Source organism: Scardinius erythrophthalmus (assembly GCF_964197995.2).
Source record: "Scardinius erythrophthalmus genome assembly, chromosome: 14".
In the NCBI taxonomy this organism is placed as follows: domain Eukaryota; kingdom Metazoa; phylum Chordata; class Actinopteri; order Cypriniformes; family Leuciscidae; genus Scardinius; species Scardinius erythrophthalmus.
In genome coordinates this window covers 13,894,927-13,910,889 of record NC_138234.1, presented here as the reverse complement: position 1 = coordinate 13,910,889, position 15,963 = coordinate 13,894,927, and the positions used below count along the sequence as shown (strand labels likewise).

The 15,963-nt window shown below is 33.6% G+C and overlaps 1 protein-coding gene across 1 annotated transcript in view; it reads right to left on the bottom strand.

Moving 5' to 3' along the window:
* Nucleotides 1-483: 483 nt before the first annotated feature.
* LOC308701539 (uncharacterized protein) overlaps nucleotides 484-15,963 on the bottom strand; it is a 28,861-nt gene continuing 13,381 nt past the window's right edge. The window contains exons 3-9 of the mRNA XM_081383887.1: nucleotides 6,278-6,487; nucleotides 4,915-5,080; nucleotides 4,014-4,838; nucleotides 3,683-3,748; nucleotides 2,070-2,140; nucleotides 1,729-1,772; nucleotides 484-1,442 (exon numbers count right to left, since the gene is read on the bottom strand). Of these exons, the coding sequence (XP_081240013.1) occupies nucleotides 1,388-1,442; nucleotides 1,729-1,772; nucleotides 2,070-2,140; nucleotides 3,683-3,748; nucleotides 4,014-4,838; nucleotides 4,915-5,080; nucleotides 6,278-6,487 (1,437 nt within the window). The 3' untranslated portion in view covers nucleotides 484-1,387. The remainder of the gene's footprint in view (nucleotides 1,443-1,728; nucleotides 1,773-2,069; nucleotides 2,141-3,682; nucleotides 3,749-4,013; nucleotides 4,839-4,914; nucleotides 5,081-6,277; nucleotides 6,488-15,963) is intronic.

Genomic DNA, 15,963 nt, shown 5'->3' with positions numbered 1-15,963 from the left:
AATGGAAACTAATTCCATGTTTCCTTATAATATTTCCAAGTGGCAGCATATATATTGAGAATAATAGAGGGCCTAACACAGATCCCTGCGGCACTCCATAGTTTACTGGAGTTATGATCGATTTTTCTCCATTTAAATAGACAAAATGGTAGCGGTCAGATAAAAATTATCTAAACCAGCTTAATGCTTGTCCTTGAACACCAGTATAATTTTGTAGTCGATCTAAGAGTATTGTATGATCTATAGTATCGAACGCAGCACTAAGATCAAGTAAAACTAATATTGAGATACAGCCTTGGTCAGAAGCTAAGAGTAAATCATTTGTGATTTTAACGAGCGCAGTTTCAGTGCTATGGTGCGGCCTGAAACCAGACTGAAACCTTTTATAGATGTCATTTTCTTGCAAGAAAGAGCCCAGTTGAGCGTATTTTATAATACACAATATTATTGTGTATTATAAAAACAGTGTTAACAAACGTCTCAAATATATCGTTTATTTATGAAATACTGCTGGCAAAATGTTAAATACATATAAAAAAATATGTAAATTCATCCGAAATTCAATTTCAATATTATGATATAATTTTCTAATCCCGTTACCAATTAATGCCACACTATTTTATTGTACTATTTTATGCCCTGCCATGTTCGCTACATGTTCTGTCTTCAATATATAAAAAACAATTGTAACAAAAGGTGTATTGTTACTACTGTACATACACACTGCCTTATTTTTTTAACGAGAATTGACAGTGAAAAGCCTTCACTTCAGTATATTGTCTTCTAGACTTGCCACTTTGTTCATTTCATTACTAATTTTTCACGTGACTGTTTTAAAGCAATGTTTACTTGATTACAATATTTGAAGGGTAGCCTATATATGCTAATGTTTTAATGCCTGTTAACATTAATTGTTACTCATTTAATTATTGTTAAATATACTGTATTAGTTAATTATTTCCAATATATTGTATTTATTTTTGCCATAGTACCTCAATTGGCACCAAGAACAACCATTTTGCCCAAGTTACCATAAATAATACTAACAAATAATGATACTAAATGATACAAATAATAAATAATAACATTTACCAGATGATCGTGTAAAGCTTCAACAATGTTCAGCCTTTGTAACACCCAGTTGAAAATATTACTCCAAAATTCCAGGGGGAAAAAACACTCACAGTACCAATGTTTGATCATTCATTCAACATTAATTACGGTAAAAGTGATTTGTAAAAAAGTGACAAGTAATCAATCGATTATTAGATTTATTAGAAAACAGCAAAGAAACAGTTACATGCAATAAATGTAGATAAGAAAACAAGAACAGCAAACTAAAACAGTAACTGAACCAAGAACAGGTACATAAACTTTAAACTAAACTTTATTCTTGGAAGAAAAGATTGTAGGGCTCCCAGGTGTCCGTCCATTTCATCCCACTGCAAATCAATAAAAAAAAAAAAAAACATATACAAATTTACAGAACAGGCTATGACATGTAACTATTGAAAATAGATTGACTTTTTTAAGGGCAAAAATATTTTTGCATTCAGACATTTAAAGACAAAAATGTAAGCAAGAAAGATGTATTAGGCAATCAAAATGAATAAGTAAAAGTTTACTATAATACATGTAAAAACAAATATCCTAGATTTTTAGAACAGGTTTACCTCATTTCTATAATTACCATAGTGCACCCTTATACAGGTTATATGTGATACATACCATCCTGAACATGGCTTCCATCTCACTTTGACCTCTTTGACACCCTTTAAGAAACATAAGCAACAACACACACACACACACACACACACACACACACACACACACACACACACACACACACACACACACACACACACACACACACTAAACATCATGCTAAAAATACACATAAACACATAATACAAATAAACGTGCCTGTACCATGCCCTTATTAGGCCATAGATTCGTTCTCATTTCAAATAAATGTACATTATTAAAAAAAAAATCTTACGTTTCAATCTTTTATCTTTTACTAAGGAATACATTTCTGACAAACATTTTCAAAATGAGTTCAATCTTACTTCCTTTGACATCCTGTTCCTTATGATCTTGTCATATGGAAATGTTTTTAATCTGGGATGTACTTGGCATTCTACAACAGAAAAATATAAAAGGATATAATATATAATCAGCAAATGTTTACACTCATGACATATCAACAGTTCGGTAAGCAATTCTTAATAAATAAATCCTTGCAATGGCCTGGCCACCTGAAACCCTAAAAATTAACTGAAATTAGACCATCTGAAGTACAATTTGCTTTGAATTGGTTGTGTGGTTTGGTAATAGTGCACATTATGGAAACACTCATGGATGGCATGATTTTACATTTGCATAATGGCAAATATTTTATTTTGTAACTTGCATTCATTAGGAGCTGCTTATTTTGTATGGTCACTAAATATAAGTTCCTGTGGCGAGCAGGACGGCACGAGACCGGTGGCGTGATTACTTGAATTAGTGAGAAAACTGAGAGTAAAACTCGGCTTTTATTTTAGAAATAAATCCTGTTTTACTCTCCAAGCAAGGAGGAAATTGATCAGTGCCACTTTCTTACCAGTCTTGGACTATGGGGATGTTATTTATATGCACGCTGCCTCTACCACACTGCATACACTTGACACAGTCTACCATGGTGCATTACGGTTCATTACTAATGCCAAGTCACGCACTCATCACTGTCGTCTTTATGAGGCAACTGGCTTTAGCTCTTTAGGTCTGCGTAGATGGTTCCATTGGCACATTTTTATTTTTAAAACTATTAATGGTAATTTACCCAGCTATCTTACTAGTTTGTTGACAAGGAATCATTACCTTTACAATCTCCGCTCCGTTGACATTCTGGCTCTAAATATCCCGCGTGTAACAACTGAATTTGGTAAGACTGCTTTTAGTTATGCTGCTCCTTGGTGTTGGAATTTACTCCAAAAAGTTTTGAAGCTTTCGTTTCTTATCCCTCTTGAACATTTTAAACAATTACTTAAACAATCCAAATTTGAACAATGCACATGTTTTCAATGAGCCTTTTATGTTATTTTACATTGTTTTATATGTACTGTAGATCAGTTTGTTTTTTTGTTTTTTGTCTGTTTTGTGATTCTGTGTAACCTGTGTAATTGTTGCCCCAGGGCTCCCTTGTAAAAGAGATTTGACTATCTCAATGGGACATCACCTGGTAAAATAAAGGAAAAATAAATAAAATTTAAAATTACTGATGAGCGACACATGCGCCACGCACCGGTCTCTCACATCCCTCGACCTCGTCCTGCTCGCCACAGTTCCATTAACAGAATACTTGAAATTTGTTTAGAACTCATTCGGTATTATTTAAAAGCATTTAATTAAAACAGCAACCATGCACACGGGAATAGTTTGATGCCTGTACGCATTTAACCACTGTATTACAATCAAAAAGTAAGTTTAAACATTGAAGGGGATTATTCCAGTTTATGCACAATCAGTTGCATACACATATTCAGCATCATAGACATTATTGTCTATGATTAGTTATGTAATTTAACAATATTTTGCGACTTAAAAACAGCCTTTGAAAAATGATATTGAAATAAGAAACTTGTGTTCTACTTTGTACAATAGTTAGTCAGTTTTCATTAAAAATGCAAATACACAATACCTGCTTCTTTATACATCCATTTTCTTTGTTTGCCTCCTGTCCTTGGAATTATTGTGGATGAATTGTCTGTAAAACACACACGCGCACACACACACACACACACACACACACACACACACACACACACACACACACACACACACACACACACACACACACACACACACACACACATTTACACACACACACACATTTACACACACACAGTCAGAACTAAATCTGGATTAAAATGCTGGCATTGGCACTAAAATTGGGAATAGAACTTTTGTTCAAGCTTAAATAAAACTTATTGCATGTTTTTGCCTGAAATAATAATAATAAAAAAAATCACCTGCATCTTTGGGCTTAGATGGGGCTGCATGACTGTTCTGGCAGTGGAAAGAAGAGTTTGTAGATGGAAGATGTGAATCATAGAAAGGAGGGGTGATGCAAGCGGAGGTAGGGGTGAGGGGAAATGGTGTAGGAGGAGGAGTGGGGAAAGAAGAGGTAGGAGGAAGAAGGTTGATGTAAGAGGTCGTGGGAGGAGGAAGGTTGGAGGACGAAGATGGAGAAGGAAGAAGGGTATCAAAAGACGAGGAAGAATGAGGAACGCTGAAAGAAGAAGATGGAGGAGGAGGAGGAGGAGGAGGAGGGGGAAGGGTGTACAAAGAGGAGGAAGAAGGAGGAAGGCTGAAAGAAGAAGATGGAGGAGGAAGGGTGTCAAAAGAGGAGGAAGGAGGAGGAAGGGTAGTGGAAGAAGATGGAGGAGAAAGGGTGTCAAAAGAGGAGGAAGAAGGAGGAAGGCTAGAGGAAGAAGATGGAGGAGGAAGGGTGTCAAAAGAGGAGGAAGAATGAGGAAGGCTAGAGGAAGAAGATGGAGGAGGAAGGGTGTCAAAAGAGGAAGAATGAGGAAGGCTAGAGGAAGAAGATGGAGGAGGAAGGGTGTCAAAAGAGGAGGAAGAAGGAGGAAGGCTAGAGGAAGAAGATGGAGGAGGAAGGGTGTCAAAAGAGGAGGAAGAATGAGGAAGGCTAGAGGAAGAAGATGGAGGAGGAAGGGTGTCAAAAGAGGAGGAAGAATGAGGAAGGCTAGAGGAAGAAGATGAAGGAGGAAGGGAGGAAGTCGGGTGCTGGCAGACAGTTTCAGCAGTACTGGTGTTGTTTTGAAGCCTCAGGTAATCTATGAGAATTTTTTGAAAGAAATTTTGAAAATATTTCTTTGAATATTGCATGTGTAGATCATATGAAATACTTACTTTTAATACAAATTTCATAAAGGCTAGTCATCCTTTCAAAGATGGCTTGAAGTGGTCCAACTGCAAATGGACCCATTGAAGTGATGACTTCAGCCACAAACCCATTTCTTTTCTCTTTAGAAATGAAGAGAATTGGCTTATAGCCAAGTACCTCCAATTTCTTAACCTGTGAAACAAATGCACAGACAGTCGATAAGTATCGATGTTTTCATAATGGTAAGCAGGGACTTACCAGACAATTCTGTTGCAAATCAACTGGATTATCAAAGTAAAAAAGAAAGATGTCTATGTCTAAATGTTTAATTGAGAAATGTAGCAACTCATAAAGTAATAACTGCACATAATGTAAAAACTGTACCTAATGAAATAAGTATTACATTATTATTGAAATAAAATATTCATGATGTAATAATTTTCTCAAAACGTAATAAAATCTTGAGCTCATAATGTAATAACAATTTTTTACATTTTGAGAAATGTATTACATTAGAAACTTACCAAAACATATCATATTTTCATTACTGTAATAGCTTTTAAAACAGAATAATGGAAATAATGATCTGTGTTTATTGCAGATTAAAAGGTCTACAGTCACTCGATTATTATACTCTCTTTTTCAGAGTACTTACATTTTAATTATCTATTGGTATATAAAGACAGTTTAAACAAGTTTGGAATGTTGTTGTTTTTTTTTAGAAAAATCCTACCTACAATACCTACTGGATTTTGATTTTTTGATTTTTACATTTTTTCAATGTATTGTAAGGGAATACTAATATTTTTATGTTTTAAAAGCTATTACAGTAATGTTTTGTTAAGTTTCTAATGTAATACATTTCTCAAAATGTAAAAATTGTTATTACATTATGAGCTCAAGATTTTATTACGTTTTGAGAAAATTATTACAGTATAAACATTTTATTACCATTATGAGTTGCTACAAGAATATATATATATATATATAGTGTAATAGTGCGCTTTGAGTACCCAGAAAAGCGCTATAGAAATGTAACAAAGTATTATTATAATTATATACACACACACACACACACACACACATACATATATATATATATATATATATATATATATATATATATATATATATATATATATATATATATATCTTTTTAACATTTCTTTTTAAATAACAGATTTTTACTATTTAATTATTCATAGTTATATATACGTTTGTTTATATTATAAGAATTATAAATATGAGAATACTTCACCTATACCCAGTGAATAATATGTTATCTGTATAATTTTGTATTTACCTCATTCATTTCAGTACAGTACAGTATAGGCTACTATAAACAGAATATAATATATACTGATACTACATTTGCAGAACAAGACTTACAGCAATGCGGGCAGAATCCACCACACGAGCAGCATTTCTGTGTTTTTTTGTGTTGGACTTCCATGCACTCTCCTCGATATACTTTTGTTTGTTTTTAACTCTCTGTCTGAGGGTTAAACTAGCAAAACATGTTTTACATGTTTTGGAGCTGGCATTGTTGAGTGCCTGGCAGTGGGGACATGGTTTCTGTTTTGGTTTTGTCATTTTGCTCTAAAAGAAAGAAAAAAATTAAAATACAATGCAAACAAAGCAAGTGCAGGCAACTGCTACAATTGGAGTTTTCTACCTGAGGTTTCTGTTTGGAAGCTACAGAATACTGTATAGTAGAAGGTATAGTGGTGTGGACAGAAAATTAGATAATAATTAGATAATATTTTTTTGGAATGCATGACAGAATGTAGATCATGTGAAAGAAATACTTCAAATGAAAATTCATTCAAACTATTTTTTTTTTACTTATCATTACAGTATGTGTATTAATGCAAATACCATATAAGCACATATAAGTCACATATTATGTATAACAAATGTACATATACATACACTTGTAGAAATTATATATGTCTGTGCATGGACATAGACCAAGTCGATATTCTATGTAAATAATAAAAAGTAAACCATCCATTATTTAATCTATTATGGCAGTCTAACACAAATCCCAGGTCATAAAGTATCTGATAAACCCCAAATCATAAAGTATTAGCTAACATGCTAATGGACGTAGGCCTATTGGTAACTTACCATAGTACCATTAGCATTAGCACCCGTCAATCGGTTTTAGGTATGGCTTTTATTCTTAATAAAAAATAAAATAAAATAAATTATATATATATATATATATATATATATATATATATATATATATATATATATATATATATATATATATATATATATATATATATATATCTCAACAACCCTGATAGACATGTGAACATGATGCACAAAAACGTACAATGATTCCAGAATCTGAAAATCTTTATCTAAATGATGTAATTTATGTACCAGAACCTACCGTGCAAAGACAAGATATAGCATTGAGCGCGAAAGGACTTACCGCGAGAATGGGATGCCATGCCAGAAAAAAACTAAATATTGGTGGCTTTGCTTTTATTTTACATTTATTAATTATAAACCAACAATTGTAATTTTACTCCATAAAAATACCCGGTTGATTATGTGTAAGAGTTTGTTATGTTTTGATTGGCCAACATAAGAACCACAATCGCAGATTCTACAGATAGGCTAACATTAATAGCGAGCTGATAATTAATTTATTAATGCCCCTGGCATCAAATGTAAAAATAGCCTAAAGATCTCAAATCTATAAATGTGTGTGTGTTTTAATCTTCTTCTTCTTTTTTTTTTTACAATAAGAAACAGGCCAGAAGCATACACAGTAGGCCTACACAATCATTTAATTATGCATTATAAAAACGCATATTATATATAATACTTATTTCTTACCAGAGCTTTAGAAAATTGCGATGACGTAGGGTCTATAATATAATAGTCTATAATAGGATTTAGCATTAAGCTTTGTATTAGGAAAAAAACTGTAGTATGTTTGAATTACCATGCTTTCCACCCTCATATCCCCCTGAGACAAGAGATTTATGTATTTTTTGTCTAAAAAAAAACCTCCGATGACGCAAAAATCGGCATTTTGCGTCATCGGGGGATTTTCTGGCCAGAGGCTAAAGACTACAGCCAGTAGATGGCGTTGTTCCGCATGTTTTCAGCCCGCCCATACAGGGTGGGATCTCACTCACAGAATGTACACAGTGTCAGCTGTCTTTCTTTGGGGGTGGCGCAAGATGGCGACCTGAACAGTTGTGTTGGTTCGAGCTCTGAGGCGTTTTGAGGAGTTGCATTTTCTGGCCGAATCTGTTTACTTTAATTACAAGACATGGCGTGATAACTATTTTTAAGGTAGAATGTTTTAAATTTACTTCATAGAAATCTCATCAGACTGTCACTGCTTTTCGAAGACCTAACACCGGTCTCTCAGTTGAATTTTATCTCTGCTTCTGGGATATTATTGAAAACCCCTTACTCGAAATGTATAAGGAATGTATTGATTCTAATGAGTTATCGACTTCGATGAAACAGGGATTAATAACCCTTCTTCCGAAACCCGATAAAGATCCATTGATCTTGGATAATTGGCGCCCTATAACATTATTAAATGTAGATTATAAACTGTTATCTCTTGTTTATGCAGTTCGTCTGAAAAAAGGTCTAGACGAAATAATTAATGAGTGTCAAACTGGATTTATGGCTGGACGGCACATAAGTTGGAACATTAGACTAATTTTGGACTTATTAGACTACTCAAATTTAGTAGATTCAGAAGCTTTAATTGTTTTCTTAGACTTCCACAAAGCGTTTGATACGATTGAGCATCAGTTTATGTATAGGGCTTTTGAATCCTTTGGTTTTGGGGAAAGATTTATTTCTATAATTAAAATGTTCCATAAAGGTATTAATAGCTCGATTAATTTATATCCTAACACCTCTAAACGATTCCCCATCTGTAGAGGAGTGCGCCAAGGTTGTCCTATAGCCCCTTTCTTGTTCCTCACTGTAGTTGAGTTTCTTTCCATAAAAGTCTTGAATTCTCCAAATATTCAAGGACTTACCATCTTCAATAAACAGCTTAGACTAACTCAGCTTGCGGATGATACTGTTCTTTTTTGAAAGATAAAGAACAGTTGCCCACAGTATTGCAGCTAGTAGGTGCATTTTCTGATGCCTCGGGATTAAAGCTAAATGTAAATAAATGTGAAATAATGTGTCTCTATGACTCAAAAGAAAAAAATATATGTAATATCCCAGTAAAAAACAAGGTTAAGTATTTAGGAATAAATGTAACAAAAGATATAGCGGAAAGACAAGAATTAAATTTTTCCCCCAAACTTAAAAAAACTCAAAACATCTTTAATAATTGGCTTCAAAGAGACTTGACTATCATAGGCAGAGTCCTATTAACCAAAGCAGAAGGGGTATCTAGATTTGTTTATCCAGCTTTATCTCTTGCTGTTCAAGATTCGATTTGTAAAAAAATCGAGTTATTTACAAAATTTGTTTGGAAGAATAAACATCATCATTTAAGAAAGGAGGTTCTTCATGGTCCAAGAAATGAAGGTGGTTTTGAGCTTTTGGATTTTTTCGATTTAAATTATACTTTCAAAGTAAAATGGCTCAGAAACTGTCTTCTTAAATCAGACTCAATATGGTTTTTTATTCCATATAATATTTTTAAAAAGATTGGAGGTTTAAATTTTTTGTTAGTATGTGATTACTCTATTAGCAAACTGCCTGTGACATTATCCAACTTTTACCAACAAGCTCTTAAGGCCTGGAAGTTATGTTATGTACATAACTTTTCCCCACATAAAGCAATCTTGTGGAATAATGCTTATATTACAGTAAACCGGAAATCTCTTTATTTACAGAGTTGGAAAGATAAAGGAATTTACTTCTTATCTGACCTTTTAGATCAGTCAGCTCAGTTTCTTTCTTATGAAAATTTCATGAATAAGTGGGCATTTCCTATTAAATATAAAGAGTATTATTCTGTAATAAAAGCCATTCCTACTGGTCTAATGATGTTAATGAGAAGTCATATGATGTCCCTTAACATTTGTAGAATTGATCCCATTCTATATTTAAATGGTGTAGACATTACCAGTAAAAAGTGCTCCAATAAATTCATTAGAAATATATTTTATAAAAATAGATTTGTTCAGCCTAGAGGGAAAATTTTCTGGAATATTTGCTTCTCAGAGATTATCTGGAAAAAAGCTTGGTTGCTTCCCTTTCGGTTTTGTATATTTAACAAACTTCGAGAAGTACATTTGAAAATTCTTCATAATATTTATGTTAGTAATTATACTTTATCAAAATTTATGGATATTGATGAAAATTGTACTTTTTGTTTGGATCAGCCAGAAAAAATTCTACATCTTTTCTTTGAATGTTATCATTCTAAAAAATTTTGGGATGATCTTTCTAGGCACTTTCAACAGAAGTCTGGTCATAATTGTGAACTTGCATCCAAAGATGTTATCATTTATTTTGATTCGAAAATTGCGTCTGTTAATTTTATGATGAATCTTATGATATTGTTAGGTAAATTTCATATTCATAAGAGTAAATGGAGTAATTCTAAACCATGTTTGAAGGTTTTTTTGAGTGAATTTGAATTGTATATTGAGTCTCTCAAATGTATTGATAACAAAAAATGTAGTGATACAATTATATTTGCTAAAGAATTGAAGTTAATTGAAAATTGATTTAATATATGTTTTTTTTTTTGTAAGTAGTACAAATTATTGGTCTCTATATATAACAGATTGGTTTTATCCCCTTACTTTTTTTTTTTTTCTTCTGGAATTTTTCTTTGAAAAAACTGTTTAGATTGTTATCTTTTTGGATGTCTTGTTATTGTGTTTTTTGATGTTTGTTATGTCTAATGTCTAATAAAAAAAAAAAAAAAAAAAAAAAAAAAAAGCTGTCTTTCTTTGGAAGCTAAACTAGCAGGCTCTTGTTCTGTGGAGAAAGCTGAATAGTAGGAGAAAGCTGAGTAAGTAGGGGTTATCATCCTCCTTTTCCCGGACTTGTCCGGCGGGCGAGATCGTTCAAAATGTCCGGGATTCAGCTTTTGCGTTCTGCGGTCGCCATTCATTGTTTACATGCACACCTTTTGTTTCAATCTAACTGAATTCATTCCGATTGGTGAATCTGAATGTAGTGTTTACATAAACGCCAAACAAGTGATCGGTTGATGTGCGTTTTACCATTGCTAAGAAAATTCCCGCTCCTCCGTGAGAGATGCGAGACCCGGCGCGTCTCAGTAATGACGCCACCGGCCTCGCGCCGTCAGCCTCGTCCTGCTCGCCACAGTAAACATAATGAATGAATGGCGACTGTAGAACGCAAAAGCCGAATCCCGGACATTTTGGGCGATCTCTAAATCCCAGGCAAACTCATCACGTAGGCTAGCCTTGTTGTTTGTTTTCAACTGTGCTCCCTTACCGGTAGGCGTGGCCTCCTAAGGCAGCGAAGCAAGTGCATTCTGGGAGTTGTTGTCTTTCATCCACATAAGCCAAAAATACATTTTCTGGCTTTTCTCAGTTTAGAAAGCTCCAAATTAGAAAAATTCTTCACATTTCTTGTACTTAAATGACCTATTTTAAATACAAATTCATCTTCCCAGAGGTGAAGTATCCCTTTAATTTGACGTATAAGGCAAACCTTTGAAATCAATGGAATTCCCTGTTCGTCAATTAAGTGACGCCTAGGGGTACGTTCGAAGTCTTCTATGTGACGCGGAAGGCACTTGACCATGCTTCAGTTTTTGACGCCCTGGGGATGAGAATGGGTTGCAATGTTTTAAAAATATAATTTACTAAAGCATACTGTATCAGTAATTCATATTTCAGCCACAGAAATAAGATATTTTATTTTAAATTGAATACAGTGATTGCTTTTATTGGTCGCACCACATGATAAGTGGTCGCTCCAAATGACACGAAGACCTTATATAGTTAAAAATCTATTTAAAGAGATCAATGAACAACACATTTTTTTTTTTTACAAAAAAATAGATTTAAACCAGATTTTATACAAAATTCCTAAATATAAACATTTTATTAACATTTTTTTTATAAAAATCACATCACAAACACAAGTGCACCATTTAATTTAACGTGACTTAGAATTCCTTTCTAACAAACAATAATGTTATAGATATAAATTATTTCATAAAAGTATTGTATACAGGTAACATTTGGGGTCAATCATTTTTTTTTAAGTAATTAATAGTTTTATTAATTAAAGACACACTCAGTGTCACATTCAGGCGCAGGCTATAATGTTACGAAAGATTCTATTTCAAATAAATGCTGTTCTTTTGAACTTTTTATTCATCAAATAATCCTGACATATAAAATGAATCACAGTTTCCACAAAAATATGAACATTGATAATAATCAGAAATGTTTCTTGAGCAGCAAATCATTAGTGACTCTGGATCACAAAACCAGTCACCAGTCGCACAGGGTATTTGTGGCAATAGCCAACAATACATTGTATGGGTCAAAATGATCGATTTATCTTTTATTCCAAAAATCATTAGGATATTAAATAAAGATCATGTTTTATATTTTGTAAATGTCCTACCATAAATTTATAAACATTTATTTATGTGAGTGAATGCAGCAATATCGTAAACATAAATGAACAACTTTAAAGGAGATTTTCTCAATGTTTAGATTTTTTTGCACCCTCAGATTCCAGATTTTCAATAGTTGTATCTCAGCCAAATATTGTCCTATCCTAACAAACCATACATCAATGGAAAGCTTATTTATTCAGCTTTCATATGATGTATAAATCTCAATTTTAAAAAATTGACCCATGTGACATTGACCCATTGAGTGGTTTTGTGGTCCAGGGTTACATATTAGAATGATTTCTGAAGGATCATGTGACACTGAAGACTAGAGTAATGATGCTGAAAATTCATCTTTGATCACAGGAATAAATTACAGTTTACTACATATTCACATAGAAAACAGATACTTTAAACTGTAATAATATTTCACTCTTCTCCTATCAAGGTACTCTGCTCTTGTTGCAGGGTCAGAATTTTTTCGCTTGGCAGTGGCATCTGGTAAAATAGATTAAAATAGTTTTAAATAAATAAATAGGCAATAATAAATACACTACTAATAAATGCATTATTACTAAACTGAAATTACATGCTCAAATTTTTTTGTTGCATTTTTCTCATATTGTACAAAGAGTAAACACAAACTGTGTGAAATATATATAAAAATATCCCAAATTGCATAAAAATCAATTCCAAATTATACTAAAGTAAAGTACTGTTTTTATATAAACCGTCAATTGAATATAAAATCATAAAACTGCCAATCTAGGACATATATCTATCATGGAAAACAGTCTGCTGCAGTGCTCGCACCACATTATATTTGGTCGCACCACATGATATTTTCAAATTCAGTCAAAATTTATAGGCACAGAATTGGCCACCTAAACAAAACGAGCTAGCTTGCCAAAAAAGGTCACTATGAAATTTATAATAAAAATATATATTTGTAGAAATAACTTTAATATTATTATTTTTTTGAGGTCATACCACATGGCATCCAAATGTGGTAACTACATACCAACCATTACAAAGGTTTATTTTTTTTTCCAATTTGAGAGAATTACAATCCTGCTTGCTGCTTCCATGGGTCCTTGATAAATTGGTTTATGAGGTAACTTCCTGTGTTTGAATAGTTTTCAACATATAAGTCCCAAAATGGTAGTTCCTTGATGGTCGCACCACATGATATTTCATAAAATGGACATCATCGGACAAAGTTTGTTTGTATATTCTGATGGAAATATAAATACAAATGCTTTGAATTTTTTTAAAGGATTACAAAACATTTTGGAAATCATGCCAAATAGTGCAGAAAATAAATTTGAATAAATTCAGAGTAATTTCAAAGACGTTTTCAAAACAGAAGTTATGGCTGGACGGTCGCACCACATGATGTTTTGACACTTTAAATAAAAAATAAATAAATAAATAACAAAAAAAATAAAGGTTTTTGAAAAGTTAAAGTGAGTACATACATGGGAGAGGTACTACAAATATACAGTATCTTTTTATGCATTTAAACCCATTTTTGCCTGAAAAAATGCAATCGGACAGAAAATGTAGGCCATTGACCCAAAAACGTGTCCCATTTTGGCACCAAAGACATTGAGTTTAGATTGAAATGGGAAGCCATTTTAAACAAAAGTTCATTAGATCTGATTCTGCTAATCATTGAACATAGTAAGAAAGGAAAAAAAGTGGTACAAGAAAAACTCAATGAGATAAAAGTACAAATCAATGGGATGAGTAATGATGAGATAAAATTGCCATTTGAAAATAAATTGAAACAGGATCTTGAGAAACTTACAGCTTTGGTCATACAACAAACAATTAAGAAACTGAAGAGAGATGAAAACGATTTCAAAGATGACAGAGTCTACAAGTTGAGATCTGTGTCCTTCAATTTTACTACCAATAACTTATAATATGTCTTCACCAGCTGCTTCTACCACGTCTAATTTTTTTGGACGAAAGACCCAAACACATAAAATCCAACATAAAAAAAGAAAACAAGGAGAGGCAGAAAACATTCAAGGACAAAGACAACAACTGAGACAACAACCATGGATTATCAGAGACCGGAACAAGAGCAGACGGTAATCAACCTATCTAAAACACTCTAGCCCAGGGGTGGGCAATTAATTTTTACAAGGGGCCACATGAGAAACCTGAATCGTGTCAGAGGGCCACACCGATAACACTTAATTCTGCTCAGCTTTCTTCCATTGTACAATTCCCTAAATTATATATTATGAATAGCCGGTACTGGTAATCAGTAGAATAAAAATAAAATAAAATTCTGTTTGTATTAGGTGTGAAATTGAAAATTTGTGAAAAGTGAAATTGTGGTGTGTAGGTCTAATAAAACAAAAACAATCACTGAATCAGTGCAATTTAATTTAAACTTGTTAATCTTCAAAAACAAAGAATAGCCTAACAAAAGGTTTATAGAAATGTAACAACAGTGCGCCTTATAATCCGGAGCGCCTTATATAAAAACTAAAGTAGCCTAACAACCGCTGACTTAAACCTTGTTTATACTGTCGCCTGGCAACAGAGCGCGAGCCTTAGCTGAGTGCGCGCGCAACTCATCAAACAGACGAGGCATTTATACTTGACACAGCTGTTTTGTTTTAGACTGAACACCAGACCATACAACTGATTTAGACGCGCAAACTGGGTGCTGGTGTGATGTTCTAATATCCGTCTGCTCGGGCAGATTCAAACTCAAAGTCGTGCATCTTCAGATGCGGAGGCGCGCACGCTGTTAAGCCGAATCTGCCCGAGCAGACGGATATTAGTTTTTTTTATTACCTTCGCGCTCATGCGGACGCGTCGAGTTTGACTGCAGTATCTTCTATTCTATGCGCCTTATAATCCGGTGCGCCTGAAAACAGTTCTAAAATAGGCCATTCATTGAATGTGCGCCTTATAATCCGGTGCGCCTTATAGTGCGGAAAATACGGTAGATATTTTTCTAATCTATGTTGTGCCGGACAGGGACACACAAAGGGCCGGATGTGGCCCGCGGGCCGTAATATGCCCAGGTCTGCTCTAGCCCCTGACTGTGTTAGTGTGTTGTCTAAAGGACTTTCTTTTTCTCCCACTTATCACACTAATGGGTTTAATAACAAGGTGGGTCTATTTAGATAGCCTCCATCTCAAAGTATGGTATCATCAAAATAATCAGACAAGTGATAGCAAAGCACAAAGATATCCCTTTAGACCAAAATCATACTTTATGCCTCCAATTTCGAATGGGACTGCTTTTACAAAAAAGGTGGACTTTGAAATTGAGAAACTGTTCCTATCATCAAATCAAAGAATTAGGGAGAACTTGACTAAATCCCAAAAACTGGCAATAGATCATTTGGCCAAGAATGAGTCTATAATCATAAAACCTGCAGACAAAGGGGAAGCGATTGTGGTAATGGACAAAGACAAATATGTTGAAGAAGCCTCACAACAACTGAACATCAAGACTGCTATCAACGGCTGCTATCCA